Source organism: Piliocolobus tephrosceles, chromosome 1 (genome assembly GCF_002776525.5).
Source record: "Piliocolobus tephrosceles isolate RC106 chromosome 1, ASM277652v3, whole genome shotgun sequence".
Classification (NCBI taxonomy): domain Eukaryota; kingdom Metazoa; phylum Chordata; class Mammalia; order Primates; family Cercopithecidae; genus Piliocolobus; species Piliocolobus tephrosceles.
This window is the reverse complement of record NC_045434.1, coordinates 144,211,064-144,230,701: the sequence shown is the minus strand read 5'-3', so window position 1 is coordinate 144,230,701 and position 19,638 is coordinate 144,211,064. Positions and strand designations below refer to the sequence as shown.

The 19,638-nt window shown below is 40.1% G+C and overlaps 1 protein-coding gene across 4 annotated transcripts in view; it reads left to right on the top strand.

Moving 5' to 3' along the window:
• The window catches only part of MIGA1 (mitoguardin 1), a 100,630-nt gene extending 81,229 nt beyond the window's left edge, over nt 1-19,401 (top strand). For 3 of the 4 annotated variants that reach the window (XM_023209021.1, XM_023209029.1, XM_026454725.1), the window contains 8 exons: nt 4,088-4,206; nt 4,460-4,532; nt 5,183-5,269; nt 6,395-6,493; nt 9,102-9,236; nt 11,907-11,960; nt 16,363-16,479; nt 18,318-19,401. In XM_023209021.1, coding sequence (XP_023064789.1) covers nt 4,088-4,206; nt 4,460-4,532; nt 5,183-5,269; nt 6,395-6,493; nt 9,102-9,236; nt 11,907-11,960; nt 16,363-16,479; nt 18,318-18,536 — 903 coding nt within the window. In that variant the 3' untranslated portion in view covers nt 18,537-19,401. The remainder of the gene's footprint in view (nt 1-4,087; nt 4,207-4,459; nt 4,533-5,182; nt 5,270-6,394; nt 6,494-9,101; nt 9,237-11,906; nt 11,961-16,362; nt 16,480-18,317) is intronic. The other variant, XM_023209039.1, reaches the window with a different exon arrangement.
• The last annotated feature ends 237 nt before the right edge of the window (nt 19,402-19,638 follow it).

Sequence of the window (19,638 nt, the reverse complement as noted above, 5' to 3'; positions counted from 1 at the left end):
ATCACAACCACATTGCAATACCTACTTTACTCCTGCAAGAATGGCCATAATCAAAAAATAAAAAAACAGTAGATGTTGGTGTGGATGTGGTGATCAGGGAGCACTTCTATACTGCTGGTGGGAATGTAAACTAGAACAGTCACTATGGAAAACAGTGTGGAGATTCCTTAAAGAACTAAAAGTAGAACTACCATTTGATCCAGCAATCCCACTACTGGGTATCTACTTAGAGGAAAAGAAGTCATTATTCGAAAAAGGTACTTGCACATGCATGTTTATAGCAACACAGTTCACAATTGCAAAATTGTGAATCAAAATTGTAGAACCAACCCAAATGCCCATCAATCGACAAGTGGATAAAGAAACTGTGGTATGTATAGATGAAGGAATACTGTGCAGCCATAAAAAGGAATGAATTAACAGCATCTGCAGTGACGGGGATGAGACTGGAGACTATTACTCTAAGTGAAGTAACTCAGGAATGGAAAACCAAACATCATATGTTCTCACTGAGGCCGGGCACGGTGGCTCAAGCCTGTAATCCCAGCACTTTGGGAGGCCGAGACAGGTGGATCACGAGGTCAGGAGATCGAGACCATCCTGGCGAACACAGTGAAACCCCGTCTCTACTAAAAACTACAAAAAACTAGCCGGGCGAGGTGGCCGGCGCCTGTAGTCCCAGCTACTCGGGAGGCTGAACCAGGAGAATGGCGTAAACCTGGGAGGTGGAGCTTGCAGTGAGCTGAGATCCGGCCAGTGCACTCCAGCCTGGGCGACAGAGCGACTCTGTCTCAATAAAATAAAATAAAATATGTTCTCACTGATACGTGGGAGCTAAGCTATGAGGACGCAAAGGCAAAAGAATGATACAATGGACTTTGGGGAATGGTGGGAGGGGGGTGAGGGATAAAAGACTACAGATATGGTGCAGTAATGGTACAGTATATACTGCTCAGGTGATAGGTGCACCAAAGTCTCACAAATCACCACTAAAGAACTTATGTAACCAAATACTGCCTGTATCCCAATAACTTACGGAAAAATAAAATAAAATAAGAAATAATCCTGACACCCCCATATTCTAGGATAAAAACTTCATCTCCAACTTTCACACTAACTGGTTGAATCTCTCCACTCTTTAGAGCCTGATCCAACAGCAACAGCTATTACTGCTGCTTGCAATACTTTTCCTTGAGATTTTTCTGGAAGCATAATGCCTCCTGTGTGTGTGGAGGGGGGGCGGTTTTTGTTTTTGTCAGGTCACCCAGGCAGCAGTGCAGTGGCACAATCATGGCTCACTGCAGCCTTGACTTCCCAGGCTCAAGTGATCCTCCCACCCATTTTTAAATTTCATAGTGCCCGACCATAATGCCTCCTTTGGTTGTAGTTTCTACAGCACACCTTTCAACCAATACTTGGTCAGGGTGGAAGAAACTTCCAAATGCTTGTCCTGCCATGACTCCTGACACTACAGCTTGTACTCTGCTCTCACACCCCAAAAATTTTTTTATTAAAAAGGAAGAGAGCAAATTAAAAATCCACAAAACTCACTTCTTTCTCTTTCTTGGGGAATAGTGTCAAAAGGATTGGTACCGATTATTCTTTGAATGTCTGGTAGAATTCTCCTGTGAATCCATCTGGTCCTGCACGTTTTTTTAATCAGTAATTTTTAAATTACCATTTCAGTTTTGCTGCTTGTTATTGGTCTGATCAAGGTATCTAATTCTTAAGATTTAAGATAGAAAGGTTGTATTTTTCCAGGAATTTATCATCTCTTCTGGGTTTTCTAGTTTATGTGCATAAAGGTGTTCATAGTAACCTTGAGTGATCTTTTGTATTTCAGTGGTATCAGTTGTAATATCTCCTGTTTCTTTTCTTAGTGAGGTTATTGGGGTTTTCTCTCTTCTTTTCTTGGTTAATCTTGCTAAAGGTCTATCAATTTTATTTATGTTTTCAAAGGGCCAGCTTTTTGTTTCATTTATCTTTTGTATTGGTTTTTTGGTTTCAATTTTATTTATAAAATTGAAAATTGGTTTATTTTAATAACTGATCTTGGTTATTTCCTTTCTTCTTCTGGGTTTGGGTTTGGTTTGTTCTTATTTCTCTAGTTGCTTGAGGTATGACCTTAGATTGTCTGTTTGTGCTCTTTCAGACTCTTTGATGTAGGCGTTTAGGCCTATGAACTTTCCTCTTAGCATCACCTTAGCTGTATTCTGGAGGTTTCGATACTTTGTGTCATTTTTGTCATTCAGTTGGAAGAATTTTTAAATTTCCATCGTGATTTTGTTTTTGACCCAGTGCTCATTCAGAAGCAGGTTATTTGATTTCTATGTATTTGCATGGTTTTGAAGGTCCCTTTTGGAGTTGATTTCCACTTTTATTCCACTGTGGTCTGAGAGAGTGCTTGATATAATTTCAGTTTTTAGTATCGAAATGTCAGGTACTATTACATTCATTGTGCTCTTTGTTGCCTGTATACTTTGGTTTTTTTGTTTTTGCTTTGTAACTTGTATTTATTTATTTATTTATTTAGTCTTGGAGTTTCACCCTTGTTGCCCAGGCTGGTCTTGAACTCCTGACCTCAGGTGATCCGCCTGCTCCAGCCTCCCAAAGCGCTGGAAAGTGCTGGGATTATGGGCATGAGTCACCGCACCTGGCCCCCCCTAATTATTTTAATTAGAGGATGTGGTGGTGCGTACTTGTAGCCCCAGCTACTTGGGAGGCAGAGGCAGGAGGATCACTTGAGCCCAGGAGTTCGAGGCTGCAGAGTTATGATAGTGCCACTGCACTACAGCTTGGGTGACAGAGTGAGATCCTGTCTCTTCCAAACAAAACGCTCTAGAAGTTTTCTAGGTTGTTGTGTGTTTTTTTTTTTTTTTTTTTTTTTTTGCTTAGCTGGCTACCCTGTAGTGTTTCCAATTGTTTTTTAATGAGCTGTCAGAAGATTGGAATTTCATTTGTAGAGTTATGCTAGCCAAAAGCACGACTGTCTTTCAGTTATGCAAAAGTTAATCAAAGCTACATACAAGGAAATATTTCTTAGAATAGCAACATTGAGCTTATTTTGTTGTTTTTGTACTAAGTTTTGCTTCATTATAATCATAAGTTATAATACTTGTAAGTACTCTATGGATGATAAAATTCTCCTCCTCTTTTTAAAAAATGCTTCTTCGGTTGTTCTTATTGGTGAACTATAAGATGTAGTATTGCTGATCAGACACGGTGGCTCACGCCTGAATCCCAGCACTTTGGGAGGCTGAGGCAGGCGGATCGCTTGAGGCCAGTTTGAGACCAGCCTGGCCAACATGGCAAAACCCCATCTCTACTAAAATATAAAAATTAGATGGATGTGGTGGCGTGCACCTGTAATCCCAACTACTCTGGAGGCTGAGGCAGGAGAATCACTTGAACCTGGGAGGTGGAGGCTGCAGTGAGCCAAGGATCCTGCCACTGTACTCCAGCCTGGGTGACAGAGTGAGACTCTGTTTCAAAAAAAAAGAGATATAATTTTGCTTTTCTGTACGTTCTGTGGATTTAAGTAATTGGATTCAGAATGAACTAGCTTGTTAAAAGTTTTTTACTCTTTTTAACAACTGAATTTTGAAATAAAATGAATTCAGATTTTATTAGCTATAAAATCCTATTGAATGGTTTTTATGGTTTAATCAAATTTATTGTATTGATGTTAGCAAAATCCTATTTTCTTTCTTTTATAGTTCATCTTCTTATATCAGTGTATTCTGCTTTTTGGTTTTCTGGATTTTTGTTTTGTTTTGTTGTTTTTGAGACAGGGTCTGGCTTTGCCAACGTGCCTGGAGTACAGTGATACAATCACAGCTCACTGCAACTTCAACCTCCTGTACTCAAGTGACCCCCACCTCAACCTCCTGGATAGCTAGGACCACAGGTGCTTGTCTCCACACCTGACTACTTTTTTAAAATTTTTGTAGAGACAGCGTCTTACCATGTTACCCAAACTGGTTTCAAGCTCCTGGGTTCAAATGATCCTCCCAAAAAGTATTGCAATTACAGGCATGAGCCACTACACCTAGCATCTGTATTCTGTTCTAACCCACTGTGCTCTTAGCTTGCAGAACACAGAGAAGTACGGCATACCTACAGCCTGGAGTCCCTTTGTCACTGCCCATTTTACGAGGAAGCCATGCATTTAGTTGAAGAAGGAAAAATTTACTCCAGAGTACTGAGGTACCATTTCAGTTTTGTTTATGTTTCTGAAGGATATTAAGGTGTTTGTATGGTACTTATTAAAAATGTTTATGAGAATAGGAGAAAATATGTTTTTAGGTCCAAGTAAAAAATTGTTTTTACGTGTTCTGTCAGTATTGAAAAAACATGTTTTATATTAAGGTCCTGAGGTTAAGCCTTGTTTGAATCCAAATTTATAGTAGGCTTGATCTTGAATGTAGTTTAACAATTGTCTCCCCTGTTTATTACATAGAACTGAAATGTTGGAGTGCCTAGGAGACAGTGATTTTCTTGCCAAACTTCACTGTATTCGACAGGCTTTTCAGGTATTTTTTTAACATTAAGTGACTTCACCCAGCCACTCATCCCCACCCTCATGCTGTAGAGTCCAGTGCAAATAAACAGGACAGCTCTTTGCTCTTGATTATCCCTATTCCTAATGACAAATATAAAGTCCACTAAACTTATTTTTCCTCCCCGCTACTTGCCTTCATTTGTTTCCATATTTCATTATCCTCTCCCACGACTTCCCAGGCCCACCACGCTTTGTCAAAACAGGGTATTTTGATACTTCAGGAGTGTAAAAATAGCTGCTTAAAATAAAAACCCTCTTTCTTATTATTAATTAGTATGTATTTGAGATTTGAGTCCATTATAAAATTGATTTTCTAAAAAGAAAGTAAAAATATATTTGTTTTCTTATGTTTTGGGGCTATAGGAAATTGATTTGAGACTTTGTAATATTATGTTGAACAGAATTTAAATTCAAATTTAACTGCCTTTAATCTTTTGGCTATAGATAGTTTCAAGAGTTCTTTTTATTTTAGGAAAGGAGGACTTTCTCTGTGAGCTGCCTGTTGAAATAGCACCACATGCGGTGCATTCACTGTTTTAGGATGATTTGTGCTATTAAATTGAATGTCCATTCACATTCATTATAGGTCTCTTTTTTCTTTGGGGATGAATATTTTTTCAGGTAATTCTTTCAGAGTCAGCCAACAGGATATTCCTCGCTGAAAGTGGAAGGAAAATTTTATCAGCTTTAATTGTGAAGGCACGAAAGGTAAACTTGTTCTGTTGGCAAGTTTTTACCATTTACAAAAGTTGTTTTTACCCTTTGAACTGAATGTTAAGACGTTACATTTTTGATAGAAGAAAAAGTTTTTGTGGATAGTTGCAAAGTTTCGCATTTAAAAAATAAATAACCCAAAGGGCATTAAGTTATGCTCGGGTTGAACTATCTATAAAGTCCACATTATTTCAACCAAGTTGTTTCTCATAAATTATTTCCATTTTGCCATAACGTCTGTAAATGTCATGGTGAGAATTATCACTAGATCTGCTGCGATAGCCATCACTATTGTTATTACTAATGCGTCCTCTTTTATTCTCTCAATCCTGTTCAGGAAGAGGGTTACAGGAAATAGTGTAAGTCTCAGTACAATATAAATTGAACTGCCTCATCTTCATGTAGTAGAATGAGGCAGAAGCAATGACAAGAACTTCATTCAGACTGTAAGGAACCACCTTACTTTATGTAAGGTTTGTCCAGATGATGAGAAAATGAAACAGGCCTTCCCTGAGCCATCTGCACACCTAGCTTTCAGACTCAATCCCTTTGAACTTTAATTCTTTCATTTATATAATAGAATTACATTTATATTACTTCATTTCAGAGGGTTTTTAGGAGGATTAAATAAATTATAAATGGGAAAGCAACTTAAAGAATAAAGTGTTAAGAAGCATAAAGTGCTAAGTATATGTAAGATGATACTATTAATACATGCGATTCCCAATGTAAGTCTTGTGTTGCTTTCTTGGCCTTCTCATGACAAATGAACTTAGTGATTTGAACTAGGGTTCCTCCAAAAGAAGCAGAACTGCAACAAAAGCCTCACATAATGTCTGCTATAACCAGATTTTCATTTTAAGGACTGACCAAAATAGGCATACATATTTGAGTAATAAATAGTTTGCTTGTGACATTTTACTGACATTCTTTATCTTGGCTTCTGCAAAATGTTGCAACAGCAAAGTAGTAAACCAGATAAATTTGGCATACCTTTAAAATGTATTTTAGTTCAGTTACCTAGTAGAATTAAGATCTACCAGACTTTATTGAAGAGTAACTTTCTTTGTAGCTTGTTATAAAGTTGAGTTTAGGGTTAAAATGTGTTTTCTTCTTCAGAATCCAAAGAAGTTTGAAGATGTTTTTGATGAAATGATCTATTTTTTAGAGCAGACCGATCACTGGGATAGTACTGAAATGGAACTTGCTGCTAGAGGGGTAAGTTCAAGTTTTTTGTGATATTTATTTTTCTTAGTTATTTGAATGTAATTTTATATGAGTTGAGACTACTGTTTCATTGTCCTTGTTAAATACAGTAAAGCCAATTGTATGGTTGTGGGACATCTTTTTTTCTGACAGTCATCAACCACACTCCTTATACATTGGGGCAGTAGTTGTAAATTGTTTTCTGACAAGCCTTTTTTGCTGTTGTTGGCTCCTTGCTTCCTTCCCTCCTGTCCTCCTTCCCTTGTTCCCTCTCTCCCTTCTCTCCAGAAGTCATTGGCAGACCCCTAGCAAGGCAGGAATGGTGGCCTATGCAAGGACAGCTTTGGGTGGTACAACAGCAGCAGCTCAGTAGGGCTGGGGAATTGACTGTATACACAGGACTGAACAAATAAGTATACTGAGAAAAATCAGAGCCAGCTTCTCCCTGTGAGAGAAGGGAGGTATAAAAAGCTGGGATTGGAATTGGAGCTGTCAGTGTGAGTTCACAGTTTAGAATATATATGTAGATACAGATACAGAAATAAATATAGGTCCGGACGTGGTGGCTCACGCCTGTAATCCCAACACTTTGGGAGGCTGAGGCAGGCGGATCACCTGAGGTCAGGAGTTCAAGACCAACCTAGCCAACATGGCAAAACCGCGTGTCTACTGAAAATATAAAAATTAGCTGGGTGTAGTGGCTCACGCCTGTAATCCCAACTACTCAGGAGGCTAAGGAATGAGAATTGCTTGAACCTGGGAGGTGGAGGTGGCAGTGAGCCAAGATCATGCCGCTGTACTCCAGTCTGGGTGACAGAAAGAGACTCTGTCTCAAAAAATATATAGATATAGATATCGGCCAGCCATGGTGACTCACTCCTGTAATCCCAGCACTTTGGGAGGCTGAGGCGGGCGGATCATGAGGTCAGGAGTTTTATTTTATTTTTTTTTTTTTTTGAGATGGAGTCTCGCTCTGCCGCCCAGGCTGGCGCGATCTCAGCTCACTGCAAGCTCCGCCTCGCGGGTTCACGCCATTCTCCTGCCTTAGCCTCAGTAGCTGGGACTACAGGCGCCCGCCACCGCGCCCAGTTAATTTTTTATATTTTTAGTAGAGACGGCGTTTCACCGTGTTAGCCAGGATGGTCTCGATCTCCTGACCTCGTGATCCGGCCGCCTCGGCCTCCCATAGTGCTGGGATTACAGGCGTGAGCCACCGCGCCCGGCCGAGGTCAGGAGTTTTAAGACTAGCCTGACCAACATGGTGAAACCTGTCTCTACTAAAAATACAAAAATCAGCCAGGCATTGGGTGCATGCCTGTAATCCCAGCCTGGGTGACAGAGCGAGACTCCATCTCAAAAAAGAAAAAGAAAAAGGAATGAATTTAGGGCTGGGCGCTGTGGCTCACGGCTGTAATCCCAGCACTTTGGGAAGCCGAGGCAGGCAGATCACTTGAGGCCAGGAGTTTGAGATCAACCAGGCCAACGTGGTGAAACCGTGTCTCCACTAAAAATACAAAAATTAGCCAGGCATGGTGGTGCATACCTGTAATCCCAGCTACTCAGGAGGCTGAGGCAAGAGAATCACTTGAACCCAGGAGGTGGGAGCTGCAGTAAGCCAAGATCGTGCCAATGCACTCCAGCCTGGGCGACGGATCAAGACTCTGTCTCAGAAGCAAAACAAAAAAAAGAATGAGTTTACAAGGAGCTGAAAGGCCTTCTAGGCAGAGAAAACAGTGAGTACAACAAATACATGAATACTTAATCTTTCCTTTTCTAGTGTTCCCTTATTCAGGAAATGGAATCAGCATCCATTTACTTCTGCAGGCCAGCAACCTGAGACTCATCCTTCACCTCTCCCTGATCCTCACTCACTTTTATCGTATTCATCTCTAAGTTTGTCAGTTTTAACTCATAAATGTCTTTCAGTTTCTTCAACTTTCCTCTCTTCCTGTCACCCCTCTTGGCCTAAGTACCTGTTGTCTTTTCTCTAGGCTACGTCAGTAGTCTTTATATTTCCTGATTCCCTGCTCACTCCTTTCCTCCCTGCATTTATTCTTTCCCCTCTCTGTTTCATTCTCCACATTTCTGCCAAAATGATACAGCACAATATACTTTTTCCTTTATTGTGCTTCACACAGTTCGTAATTGGATATTTGCAGGATTATTTTGTTGCTGTTTTCCCCATTATACTCCAGGCATCTAATTTGCTTACTCTAGAAGTCTGAGCCCCTGGTACAGCATGTAGTATGCAGAGTGTGTATGAATGAATGAAAGAGCAAGATGTTCACGATCTGGTGGGGAAGACAGGCACATACACCAGTAACTAAATAACAAAGTGGAATGAGCATCCTGGATGTTATAATAGAAGCATGAACAGAGGATTCCTAGAATAGAGGGGAGGAGAGATTATTTTCACTTGAGATCTAGGAAGGAGCAGCGATAATGTGAATCGTAATTTTTAGTGGTGAGCTTTCATATTTGTCTCTCCTTATATTTTTTATTTTTGAATAAGCTGATTTTAAAAAAAACCCTGCTGTTATAAAACCATAAAGCCCTGGCTCAGATTTTATTTCAGCTCTATGTAATAATAATTTTTGTTTTAACTCATAATTTAATGCAGGTGAAAAATCTAAATTTTTATGATGTTGTTCTGGATTTTATATTAATGGATTCCTTTGAAGATTTGGAAAACCCACCCACATCCATACAGAATGTAGTAAATAATCGATGGCTAAACTCATCCTTCAAAGAAACAGTAAGTGGTGGTTTACTTTTCTCAGCCTTTTAAGTTTGATTAAAAAGTGTGGCACATATACACCATGGAATACTATGCAGCCATAAAAAAGGATGAGTTAATGTCCTTTGTAGGGACATGGATGCAGCTGGAAACCATCATTCTCAGCAAATTATCGCAAGAACAGAAAACCAAACACCGCATGTTCTCACTCATAGGTGGACATTGAACAATGAGATCACTTGGACACAGGAAGGGGAACATCACACACCAGGGCCTGTTGAGGGATGGGGGAAGAGGGGAGGGATAGCATTAGGGGATATACCTAATGTAAATGATGAGTTAATGGGTGCAGCACACCAACATGGCACATGTATACATATGTAACAGACTTGCACGTTGTACACATGTGCCCTAGAACATAAAGTATAAAAAAAGAAAAAAGAAAGGGATCAGCCAGGCGTGGTGGCTCACGCCTGTAATCTCAGCACTTTGGGAGGCTGAGGCAGGTGGATCATTTGAGGTCAGGAGTTTGAGACCAGCCTGGCCAACATGGTGAAACCCTGTCTCTTCTAAAAATACAAAAATTAGCTGGGCATGATGGTGGGCACCTGTAATCCCAGCTACTCGGGAGGCTGAGGTGTGATAATTGCTTGAACCCAGGAGGCAGAGGTTGCAGTAAGCCGAGATCGTGCCACTGCACTCCAGCCTGAACAGCAAGAGTGCAGCTCTATCTCAAAAAAAAAAAGTCCAAACTGGATAGATTGATAAGATTTACATATACATCTGTCTGTGAAATAATGTATGGAAGCTGAGCTCATCCTTTGATATTCAGCTTAGGCATATACGGTGTAACATCTTCAGATGAAATTCTCTTTTCAGCGTCTGTTGTTTTTTGTTCTCAAACCTGTTTGACATTGGTTTCTGTTGGGCTTTAAGTGTGCACCTGAGAGCAAAGTAGGGTGGATATGTTTTATGGTGCAATTTGGATACCTTTAAAAAAATGTTCCAGTTGGCAGTTTCGCAGTTATTTTGGAACTTACTGATATTAAACTTACAAGCATTTTAAATAAATTCATTTTTCCTCAATTAATATGTTTTAATAATAAAAGCTACATGTTTTCCATTTCTGTAACTGATTTGGTAAAGTGACCTTGAGCAAAGCTGGGTCATGCCAGAGTAGGGTCAGATTTTTCTTTTTTTTTTTCCTTCCTGGCATCACCTCCAAGGGTCACATTTCTTCAGGATCCACTGGGTGCTTTTGTTCTGTCGCGATCATATTTCCTAGTTCTTTATTTGGATCAAACTGTTAGCTGTATTCACAAATATTCCAATAGTACTATTCTTGAAAAAAAAATTACTTTAGACCAGGTGCAGTGGCTCATGCCTGTAATCCCAGCACTTTGGAAGGCCTAAGTGGGCGGATTACTTGAGCTCAGGAGTTTGAGACCAGCCTGGGCAACACCTCGTCTCTACAAAAAAAAAAAATACAAAAATTTGCCAGGTGCAGTGGTGCGTGCCTGTAGTTTCAGTTACTCAGGAGGCTGAGGTGGGAGGTTCACTTGAGCCTTGGAGGCGGAGGTTGCAGTGAACCACGATCACTCCTTTGCACTTCAGCCTAGGCAATGGGAGTGAAACCCTGTGTCCAAAAAAAAAAAAAAAAAAAAAGAATATTATATTACACATAGAATATTTATTTGTGTATGTGAATTCTATATACACATATTTTCACTTTTTTCCCTTAAGGAACAGAACTTTAAAACTCTGAAAATTGAATCTTCTTTGTTCCAGAGTACAGTCTTTTTCCTTTAGTGGCTTTGTGTTTAATTTTTTTAATATTATTTTACTTTTTTTTTTTTTTTGCCCTTACAACCTTTAACTTTGCTCATGATTTAAAAATTTAAATAATGAAGTACCTTTGCATTAATATTTTCAAACAATGTGAGGACCCTGACTAGTTTTTTTTGTTTGTTTGTTTGTTTTGAGACAAAAGTCTCGCTCTGTCGCCAGGCTAGAGTGCAGTGGCGCGATCTCTGCTTACTTCAGCCTCCGCCTCCCGGGTTCAAGCAATTCTCCTGCCTCGGCCTCCCGAGTGTCTGGGTCTACAGGCATGCGCTACCATGCCCAGCTAATTTTGTTTTGTATTTTTAGTAGAGATGGGGTTTCACCATCTTGGCCAGGATAGTCTCCATCTCTTGACCTTGTGATCTGCCCGCCTCAGCCTCCCAAAGTGCTGGGATCACAGGTGTGAGCCACTGTGCCCGGCCGACTAGTTCTTATTAGTAATGAATGTATTGAACGTTTTAGACCCATAAACTTTGAACTTTTTTTTTTTTTTTTGAGACATAGTCTTGCTCTGTCACCCAGGCTGGTGTGCAGTGGCGCGATCTCGGCTCACTGCAAGCTCCGCCTCCTGGGTTCACGCCATTCTCCTGCCTCAGCTTCCCGAGTAGCTGGGACTACAGGCACCCTCCACCGCGCCCGGCTAATTTTTTGTATTTTTAGTAGAGACGGGGTTTCACCGTGTTAGCCAGGATGGTCTCCATCTCCTGACCTCGCGATCCACCTGCCTCAGCCTCCCAAAGTGCTGGAATTACAAGCGTGAGCCACTGCACCAGGCTGAACTTCTAATAAAAATGGAAATGTTTATATAGCTGTATATGAATCTTTCTTTTCTCTGCATGTATTTAGGCTGTGGCTTCAAGTTGTTGGTCGGTGCTGAAACAGAAAAGACAACAGATGAAGGTAAAATTCATTAAGACCTGAATTCCTTTGTTAAATCATTTAAGGATTCTGTCAAAGAAGCTTCTGAGTCACTTCTCTGGTGGGAATTGGCAGCTGTAGGAGGGGTAGGAGGGACTGTCCCTCAGGCTAGATCAGTGACTTACTGGTGGTGGGTTGGCTTCTTTTTTGAAGGCCTTCTTTCTCATCCTTAATATTTGATGTAGTTTCATATAGCAAGTATTGAGGCGTGCGTGGTATTTCAGCTAACTGGGAGAGGGGTTTAGAGTTGGAAACAGCTCTGATAAGTTTTAGGTTTTTGTTTTTTCTCTTAATGATATTATTATTATTATTTTTTAAGACAGTCTGTCACTGTCACCCTGGCTAGAGTGCAGTAGTGTGATCCTGGCTCACTGCAACCTTCGCCTTTCAAGTGATTCTCCTGCCTCAGCCTCCCGAGTAGCTGGGACTATAGGTGCCCGCCACCCCACCCAGCTAATTTTTGTATTTTTAGTAGAGACAGGGTTTCACCATGTTGGCCAGGCTGGTCTCAAACTTCTGACCTCAAGTGATCTGCCTGCCTCAGCCTCCCAAAGTGCTGGGATTACAGGCGTGAGCCACTGCACCTGGCCAATATTTTTTACAGTTCTTTAATATAGTGGATTCCACTTAATTTAATCCAATTAAGAAATAAAGATTTGATTCTAATAGCTGCTTTATTCAATTTGGAGCCCCTACAAATAAAAAGTCTTAGAGTTTATATCCTGCCTCCATGCCTCACACCCTGTAACCTGTCTCACCTGCTAAGCATTGTTTTTCTCATACACTCCTAGTAGTAAAGGGCAAGGACTCTCAAGTGAGACTATTGGGTTCAAATGCCACATACTAGCTATGTGACCTTAGGCAAGTTGCTTACCCTGTCTATGCCTCAGTTTCCTCATCTCTAAGAATAGTAATAGTATCTACCTCATAGTGTTTTGTTTTGTTTTAGAGATAGGGTCTTGCTCTGTCATTCAGGCTGGAGTGCAGTGGCATGATCGTAGCTCACTGCAGCCTCTAACTCCTGGGCTTAAGCAATCTTCCTGCCTCATCCTCCCTGAGTTGCTAGGACTACAGGTGCACAGCACCATGCCTGGCTGATTTTTTATTTTTTTTGTACAGATGGGGTCTTGCTATGTTGCCCAGGCTGGCCTCAAACTCCTGGCCTCAAGTGATCTTCCAGTCTCGGCCTCCCAAAGTGTTGGGATTACAGGCGTGAGCCACTGTGCCTAGCTGTCATAGGGTTTTTGAAAATTCAATATGAAGTGCTTAGAACAGTGCTTGGCATAGTGCAGTAAGCAAGTATTGACTATTACAACATTATTATCTGCCCAAGGATATACAGTATTTTATCACATCCATATTTTCCAATCTTACAACTTTGAGACAGTATTGCCAGTTGCAGTGATTTTAAAGTATGGTCCTCACAGCATCTTCAGAATATGCTGTTAGAAATGATTCTGGAGCCCCTATATTTGGATAATTCTTATTTAAAATGACTCCAGAGACCCATATTTTAAGCAGGTTTCCTCAATGATGATGATGAACTCTAACGTTAGGACTAGGAACAGACTTGTAGATGTGGGTTTGATTCTCACACTAACTAGCATGATTACAGTAAGTTACTGACCATCAGCTGACCCTCAGTTTTCCCATGTGCAAAACGGTGTTAATGCCTACTTAATAGGACTGTGGTAAGGATGAAAGCAATATCAACCAGCTTAATTTAAACATTAAACATTTAAAGAGTTTAGTAAGTAGTAGTTATAATAATAATGATAATATTATTAACATGTCTAACTTTATTTTTCTACTTCTTAGAATAAATATTGTACCTTTTTTTCTTTTTGAGACAGAGTCACTCTGTCGCCCAGGCTGGAATGCAATGGCATGATCTCAGCTCGCTACAACCTCCACCTTCCAGGTTCAAGCAATTCTGCCTCAGCCTCTCAAGTAGCTGGGATTATAGGCGCCAGCCACCATGCCTGGTTAATTTGTATATTTTTGGTAGAGACGGGGTTTCATCATGTTGGCCAGGCAAGTCTCAAACTCCCAACCTCAAGTCATCCACCTGCCTTGGCCTCCCAAAGTGCTGGGATTTCAGGCTTGAGCCAGTGTGCCTGACCTAAGTCTACTTTCTATATCCATAGATACCTATATGTCTCACCTCTTGGGAACTATTTCCTATACCTGAAATGCCAAATTCCCTCTGTACTTAAATAAATCTTACCCATCATTGAGCTCAGCTCACATAATTCCTTGCTGAAGTTTATCTAGTCTGCTTCAGCCCACACTAAGTTCCCACTTCTCTGACCTCATAATATACTTCAAGTCTGTATGGTATTTAGAACTTTACTACATGTAGAACATACTTTTTGGCCCTCACTAACTAGCTGTGTGTGAATTAGGGCAGTTTAACCCCTCTCCAATATCACTTTTCACATGTTTAAAATGATGTTAACATGACATACTTTTGAAGGAATGTTTTAGTAAATTAAATAGAAACTAGCACATTTTCTAGAATATAATGGGTACTCATTAAATGGTAACTGCTGCTATCTTACATTTTAAAAATGAGGTTTGGGCCCAGCACAGTGGCTCTTGCATGTAATCTTAGCACTTTGGGAGGCCAGACTGGGTGGATCACCTGAGGTCAGAGTTCGAGACCAGCCTGGCCAACATGGCGAAACCCCGTCTCCACTAAAAATACAAAAATTAGCTGGGCGTGGTGGTGCACACTTGTAATCCCAGCTACTCGGGAGGCTGAGGCAGGAGAATTGCTTGAACCTGGGAGGCAGAGGTTGCAGTGAGCCAAGATGGTGCTACTGCACACCAGCCTGGGTCACAGAGTGAGACTCCATCTCAGAAAAAAAAAGAAAAGAAAATGAGGTTTAGAAGATCGTCTTGGAGACTGTAAAATAGAAAATAACCCCCCCAGGAGACAAAATCTGAAGGTGTAGTTTTCTCTAGTCAGTGCTATATAACAAATCCCACAGTGTGTTATTTAACAAGGGAAATTCAAAAAGTTATTATAAATATAAACTTAGAGTTTCCTAAAACACAGCTATATGAAGTAATACTTCACAGGAAGAGGCAACTACACAATTAAATACTTAAATGATATAGGGTTCCTTAATTAAAAGTTAGGATTCTAGTAAGAGTAGCTTAATCATTTTACTAGTTGTTTTTTTTTTTTTTTTTTTTTGGTCAGTTAATATAATTAAGTGATTGAGTTGGGCTTTTAATAGCTAAAACTATGATAGTCTTATCATAAAACTTATACAACTAAGGAACACTGTAGCATTCTTGTTGTTGCCTAGTTGCAAAGCTGATATGATTGCCTTTTTTTTTTTTTTGAGACAAAGTCTTACTTTGTCACCCAGGCTGGAGTACAGTGGCATTATCTTGGCTCACTGCACCCTCCAACTCCTGGGCTCAAATGATCCTCCTACCTCAGCCTCCTGAGTAGCTGGGACTATAGGTACACGCCACCACGCACGCCTGGCTAACTTTTGTATTTTTTGCAAAGACAAGATTTCACCATGTTGTCCAGGCTGGTCTCGAACTCCTAGGGTCAAGTGATCCACCTGCCTTGGCCTCCCAAAAGTGTTGGGATTATAGGCATGAGCCACCATGCCTGGCTGGATGGCTTTTTTATGAAGCATTTTTATGAGGTAAAAACAACTTTTAAGGGTGGGATATGGCAGCTCGTGCCTGTAATCCCAGCACTTTGGGAGGCCAAGTAGGGAGGATTGCTTGAGCCCAGGAGTTCAAGACCAGCCTGAGCAACATAGTGAGACCTGTTTCTACTAAAAATAGAAAAAATTAGCCAGGAGGGGTGGCATGCACGTGTAGTTCCAGCTACCTGGGATTTTGAGGTGGGAGGATCGCTCAAGCTTGGGAAGTTGAGGCTGCAGTGAGCCATGACTGCACCAGTGCGCTTCACCCTGGGCTACAGAGTGAGACCCTGTCTCAAAAAAACAAACAACCAATAAAGAAATGTGTCTCAGCACATATTAAACTATTGACTAGGATATGAAAACCATAAACTAGTTTATATAAAACATTCTATGACTCTAAAGGTTACTTGTAACCTTATTAACTTTCTTAATAGCATGGCTGATGACTAACTCTTGGTTTGCCCTCAAAAACAGTAGTCATGAGCCTTGCACTGTAGTGTGCACCTGTAGTCCCCACTGCTCAGGAAGCTAAAGCAGGGGGATTGCTTGGGGCCAGGAGTTGGAGGTGTTGCTAGACTCTGGTCTAAAAAGCAAATTTTCTTAAACTCCCACCGGTCATATAATGAATAGCAACTTCAGTTTCTGTACTAGAGAAAGCAAATGACAAGAAGGTAGAAATAACTTGATTCTCCTTTACTTCCCAACAGATCCCAGATGGATTTTTTGCCCATTTTTATGCCATTTGTGAACACATCAGTCCTGTCCTAGCCTGGGGCTTTTTGGGTCCTAGAAATTCTCTCTATGATTTATGTTGCTTTTTTAAGGTATGTTCAGTCATTGAGTCATTTCTCTTTTTATTAAAATCAAAAAGGAGATACGGTTTTATTCTGTTTTGTTTTGCTTTTGTAGAACAACAACTCTTATTTAAGAGTAAAGTTATAAAAGTCACCTAAATTCAGCATTTAAATGCCAGTATTAAATATTTTTGGCATTTTATAATACCACTATTATTATAATGGACCAGTATTTTATAGATTTGGTGCTTTATTGTGGAGTAGGCTCAGCATATCCATTCACCGTATCAATTCCCTAATGCAAGGGATACCCAAGCTTGAGCAACATAGTGAGACCTGTTTCTACTAAAAATAGAAAAAATTAGCCAGGAGGGGTGGCATGCATGTGTGGTTCCACCTGGGATTTTGAGGTGGGAGGATCGCTCAAGCTTGGGAAGGTGAGGCTGCAGTGAGCCATGACTGTATGAATTTGAAAGTCTAGATGTTTTACTGTACCATTCTTTTTTTTAATTATGTTTATGTGCTGTCAAGGTAATATTTTTATAAATGGTTTAGGAAATGTTTATTTTACTCTCATTCAGAACACGTTGGTTTTTGTAGTTTACTTGACCACCCAAATGTAAGGTATGTGTTTTAGGGATTGGGAATTAAGTGTGTCATCAGTGAGCATTCTGACTTGAGGCAAATCATTCTTTGATGTTTCTTTTCTTTATCTATAAAAGGAGGGGACCTAATAGATTGACTGCTAATGAACCTTTCAGATATAAAATCTAGTGAATCAGCCGGGCGCGGTGGCTCACGCCTGTAATCCCAGCACTTTGGGAGGCCGAGGTGGGCGGATCACAAGGTCAGGAGATGGAGACCATCCTGGCTAACACGGTGAAACCCCGTCTCTACTAAAAATACAAAAAATTAGCCGGGTGTGGTGGCCGGTGCCTGTAGTCCCAGCTACTCGGGAAGCTGAGGCAGGAGAATGGCGTGAACCCGGGAGGCGGAGCTTGCAGTGAGCCAAGATCGCGCCTCTGCACTCCAGCCTGGACAGAGCGAGACTCCGTCTCAAAAAAAAAAAAAAAAAAAAAAAAAATCTAGTGAATCAGTGAAGTGTGTCTTCTTAGTACTTCTTAATAACGTTTGGAAGATATGTTATTAAGAAAGAAGACAAATTAAATATTCCTGTTTTTCACTCTTTGAAATTACTTTTTTTCTATTATGGTGACATAACAGCTGAGACTTAATACTTATTAGTAGGCAGTTTGCTTACAGTGAGTTTCAGTGTATATAATAACTTACTGAAATGAAATATCCTTCAGGATCTACCATTGATTTGAGACCTGAAATGTTCTTTGTTTTTCATGTGCCTTAAGGGTTTTTCTTGTACAAAACACATTTAAAATTATAATGTATTATTTTATTATTATTTATTTAAAACTATTACTAGAATAGTTTATTTTTCTGTCTTGGAGTAGAGGCAATGCTCAAAGGTCACATTGAAGGGAAAGGACTATAACCCCTTACATTTAAACAGTGCTTTAGAGTTTACAGGCACTTCTTACAGGTTATCTTTTTTAAATGTTTCCCCACCTCTTCATGGTATCACATAGGTTATCTTTTTTGATCATCATGTCATCCCTGAGTAGTAAGTAGGATGGGTGGTATTAGCCCTATTTCACAGAAAAAGAAAATGAGCCCCAAAAAAGGAAAGGTTAAATCACCTGTGCAAGGTCCCTTTTCTAATGAGATATGAAACTAGCACTGGAAGTCAGGTCTTCTGATTCCTGATTCAATGCTTATTATAATATTAGAAACTTTTTCAATGTAACAGAACTTTGGTCTAATAAATGCCAATTTGTTTTATGTTCATTTTCCAGAATCAAGTTCTTTTATTTCTCAAAGACATTTTTGACTTTGAAAAGGTGCGCTATTCAAGTACAGAGACTTTAGCTGAAGACCTCATGCAGTTACTCATTCGCCGCACTGAGCTTTTAATGGCCTATCTTGAAGCAGATGCCCTGAGGCATACAAGTAGTTGTCTAAGTAGTCATGGTCATGTTATGTCCACTGGGCTACTGGAAGCCAAAGTACAATAAGTACCATAAGAATCATGCAATTTGAGTGTGCTATGAAACATTTTAAGGTAACTATTGATTTTGTAACATATATTACAGAATCAACAGAATTGGTGCATGTGGATTCAGGAGGAAAAAAATCTAGTAAAAATAAGCAACTGTACTGTATTTATACAGAAGTTCTGTCATTGAATTCCTGTGTAGTGTAGTCATAGTGGCTTTTTGCACTTACTAGGTAATAATCAAAGTTGTGAAATGTATCTTTTACAGAAATATTGCTTGAATTGAAGCCAGTATTTGGGAGTTAATTGGTTTGTCTTCTTGAAGCTGTCATTCTCAAAAGCTCTGTTTTTATGTTTTGCACCTTTAAAATGTACACTTTAGCCAAGATCTTTGTGGCCCACACATGCAAGAATATATTACTCCTAGTGTCAGTATATTTAACTTTGCCTAGAAACATATTTTTAATTATAAAGTTATTCATTTGTTTAATCAAATCTAGGCAGTAATGATGTTTAACATGTACTGCATACATTATTGCTTGTGCATTTGCTTATGTATTTGAAGCAAAGAAATTGTAATCACTGAATATTGTTATAGTATATTTAAATGGGCCACTTGTAGTGGCTCATGCCTGTAATACTTCGGGAGGCTGAGGCAGGAGGGTAGTTTGAGGCTAGGAGGTTGAGACTAGCCTGGACAACATGAGGAGATGCATGTCTCTACAAAAAAATAGAAATAAATTAGCTGGTATCAAGCAGAGTTCCATGGAAATATTAAAATTTAAAAATAAAAATAAAAATAGGCCGGGCTTGGTGGTTCATGCCTGTAATCCTAGCACTTTGGGAGGCCAAGGCGGGCGGATCACCTGAGGTCAGGTGTTCGAGACCAGCCTCACCAATATGGTGAAACCCCGTCTCTACTAAAAATACAAAAATTAGCCAGGTGTGGTGGCGGGCGCCTGTAGTCCCAGCTACTAGGGGGGCTGAGACAGGAGTATTGCTTGAACCCAGAAAGTGGAGGTTGCAGTGAGCCGAGATTGCACTACTGCACTCCAGCCTGGGCAACAAAGTAAGACTCCATCTCAAAAAATAAATAATTTAATTAAATTAGTTGGGTGTGG